This window comes from Pygoscelis adeliae, unplaced genomic scaffold, assembly GCF_000699105.1.
Source record: "Pygoscelis adeliae isolate BGI_AS28 unplaced genomic scaffold, ASM69910v1 Scaffold436, whole genome shotgun sequence".
In the NCBI taxonomy this organism is placed as follows: Eukaryota; Metazoa; Chordata; class Aves; order Sphenisciformes; family Spheniscidae; genus Pygoscelis; species Pygoscelis adeliae.
In genome coordinates this window covers 1,404,124-1,407,478 of record NW_008825051.1, presented here as the reverse complement: position 1 = coordinate 1,407,478, position 3,355 = coordinate 1,404,124, and the positions used below count along the sequence as shown (strand labels likewise).

The following is a 3,355-nucleotide window of genomic DNA, read 5'->3' as shown; positions in this document are numbered from 1 at the left end:
GGGGGACCGTCCCCTCCCTCCCGCAGGCTGCCAAGACTTAAAATTTCCTGGTGACAGCCCCACAACCCTGTAACTCAAGCTTTGCTCCTGAAAAGTTAACGCAAAGGAGAAAAGAGGGATGACCTGAAGGTGACTCTCTTCTTAGCTTCCCCGCAGGAAGACGACGCTTAAATGCTCCCAGGCTGGCTCCCACGACAGCATCCCATCATCTAAGAAGAGCTTGTCTCCGTTCGCCTGAGGTCTGCCTCCACCGAGGACAGTTCATTGAGCCACACAACCCCTGCACTGCAAAAGTGAGAGGTTCTGCACTCATGCTTTAACCACCAGCCCGTGTCGTTGCAGCCTGGTCACCTGCTCCACGTGGCTCTCAGAATTGCAGGTCACCGTTTCCCAGAAGAGCAGCCGTGGGGAAGTCAGGAGGGCACCGTCCTGCCCTGGCTCGCTGCTGACTCATAGGCACGTCCCCCTCTCTGTGCCTCAGCTTCCCCTTTTGAACCAAAATTGCCCATTGCTGGAGAGTCTGGTGAGACTTACGGCTGGAAGCGCACTGTTCCCTTAACCTTGAAGCCAGCTGTTTCTATCCATGCTGCGCAGCCATGGTGGACACATAAAAGCCACCTTCTCCCTTCCTTGCAGGAAAGACCCAGCCAAACCACACAGCTGGAGAATCGCCTCCCTACCTACCCGCAGGCAGATCTCATGTCAGCCTGATTTCCCTAGTTCAGTGCAGACCACCAGCCTGAAAGCAATCCCGAGGGGTCCAGGAGGGAATGTCCTGCTCAGCAGGATGCCATCTTTGAGCCAGGGGCTGCCCCGATGTCACCTGAAAGCCGTGGGCTGGCACAGGGCAGGGTGTGAGCAGCCACCCTTGGGGTAGGGGCATGTGGCAGACCTGCCGGTCACCACGGGTTGCAAAGCTCCTGCTCCACTTGCAACCTGCTCCAAAATACCTCGGGCGGACAGGGGGAACAAGAAGGGGTTTGCAGAATCCCATAATCATGGCCTGTCCAGACCTACTGTCCTCTGTGGGGGAGCATGCATGTAGGAAAGCAAATATTTCACATTTTCTATACAACTACTACACTCCAATTCCAATGGATGCCACAGATGTCAGTCACCAGAGCTTTAAGAGCCATTTAAGCCCGCCAGAAGAAAGCTAAGCACTTCATTACGTCTTGACAAAGACAAGTCTTCTCTTCCCAAGATCTCATGAAATGCAGACAGTTCTCTTTCACTCACTTCTACTTAGGGGCCCAAAGCTTCTGAACTAAATGTCAGGCTCCAAATGCATTTTTCCAAATGTATGAGAAAATGGAGGAGTGCCTCATCCCGCTGTCGGGATGTCACTGACGAACACCCATCGCAGCCTTTCTGAGTCACAGCACAGGATTAGCTGGGTAGGGAGGCATCACGCAAGTCTGATGTTACACTGGGACACGCACTGAGCAAACCCGCGAGGAGGCAGCTCCTGCCCCACCGCCCCAGGAAGAAATGAGGAGACAAGGAAGGAACAAAGAGGGAAATGTGAGAGAGAACTCGTCAGCCCATGGTTACGCAGCAAGTCGTGCTTTGGCCCAAATCCCAGCCACACAAGGTGAACAACTTTCATTCTGAACATTTTCATCCAACTTTCACAATAGCTTATTATTTCGCGGTGCTGCTGAGCAATGTTTGCCTTTCTCCTCTACGCCCTGGGGAGCTTTCCCAGATCCAAATTTCCACCCCTGAAAATACAAGGCCTTGAAACCAGGAAGACAGTAAAGTCACTTGAAAAAGAAAAAAAGCCACAGCATTCCATGATTAGGTGGTCCAGTCACTGTGAACCCATTTTGCAGTCTCCTTGGCTGCTTCATGACACAAACATAACTGTGCCAATGTCTGAGTGATTGCAATTCTGTTTGGAACATTTAGCCGTGTACCAGCCACATGCGTTTTTAGAGCTATGATTATATGTCTTTTAGACTGAGCTTCCTTGTTTTATTTGAGGGCTTCAAACCTGGGTGCTTGAAGACAAGAAAAGCAAGATGCCTAAAAAATAAAGACAAAACAGTTGGCAAGGAAATCTGCCCCCAGGCAAAAGAATCCCAAGATAAATCGAAAGTGAGATGCGTGGAGGAAGATCCACCTACTGCGCACAGGGGGAAGGGGAAAAGCAAACCTGTCTCAGTGCTGCCCAGCCTCCCCGTTCACAGATTCCTTTTAGCAGCTTCTTACTAATATATTCTGGCTACAGTCGTTATGCTTCCTTTCCAGACCTCTGGCAAATTAATTAGAAAGGAAGTTAAAATCAGCCCGTTCAGTGCTCCTTGCCCAGCAGAAAGGATCAGAGTTGTTAGTACATGTTCAGCTCCCACTAGAAAGTTAATTTGGAAAACAGCACCACTCACCTCTGCAAGGTAAAGGATGCAGAATTTCCTATCTTCTGAACCTATAAAGAAGAAAAAACAGGATCAAAATTAAGCTACAACTGCATTTCTACAAGCAGAGACACTGGCAGAGGAACTGGCTAAGAGACAGCATTTAATGAATATTTATTGTTGTCATCCTACAGTACCAGGCTGTGATCTGGGAGTGATGTATGCTGCATCTGCAGGGGCCATGCGCTGGGCAGGCTGCATTGCATGGCATCTTGCGTGGACTCACTGCGCTATCACAGCTTCTCCTTTGGGTTTGTCCTTTTGGAAGGAGGTTTGTTTCATTCAGAGGCCACGCTCAGGCTCTTCTGCCCGACCTGCCATGGCACGTGCAGCCCGACTCCTTCACGGGGGCTGCGGAGGTTCCGCAGCGCCCATGCAGCCATCCTGGGCACCGGGGTCGGGTCTCTCCCATCTTACCTCTGTGGACGCTTTCCTCCCAGGACTAACCAGAGCAGCGCCTGTTCCTACGTCCTTGCTCATTCCCAGCTTCTTGCCCCAAGCTTTCCTCCCGGCTGGTGGTAGCTCTGTCTAGTGCTGTCTGTCCCAGCCTCCATCAGTGCCAGTTGTTGGGGCTGGTGCCTCTCCAAGGAGATGGAGCCGAATCCCAGGGCAATGGGAAGCAGCTGACATGGGGCAGGGGCGAGAGCTCATCCTGCTCCATCGGGCTGAGGGCAAACTCCCCAAGCTCCCGCCAGCGTGGTGCCACTCAGGAGACCTGGCCAAGGGATTTGCACTTCCACAGCTTTTGGAGAGGAGATGGTGCTGGAGGCAATGCAATGACCAACATTGCGATCCATGTCTTGCTAAGTCACAGAGCAGCCCGGTTCAGCTCCCCATCTTGCTGCCAGCTATCCCAGGGGATGTGTTATGTTCCAGCTGCTCCACCAGCCTGGTTCCCGCAGACCTAGTGTTCCCTGTCCCCAACAAAAAGGCATTCC

At 52.1% G+C, this 3,355-nt stretch overlaps 1 protein-coding gene across 2 annotated transcripts in view; it reads right to left on the bottom strand.

Annotated features, from left to right (window-relative positions):
- Nucleotides 1-3,355, bottom strand: part of RGS3 (regulator of G-protein signaling 3) — a 64,963-nt gene that overhangs the window by 37,202 nt on the left and 24,406 nt on the right. For both annotated transcript variants that reach the window (XM_009326371.1, XM_009326372.1), the window contains one exon: nt 2,388-2,428. In XM_009326371.1, coding sequence (XP_009324646.1) covers nt 2,388-2,428 — 41 coding nt within the window. The remainder of the gene's footprint in view (nt 1-2,387; nt 2,429-3,355) is intronic.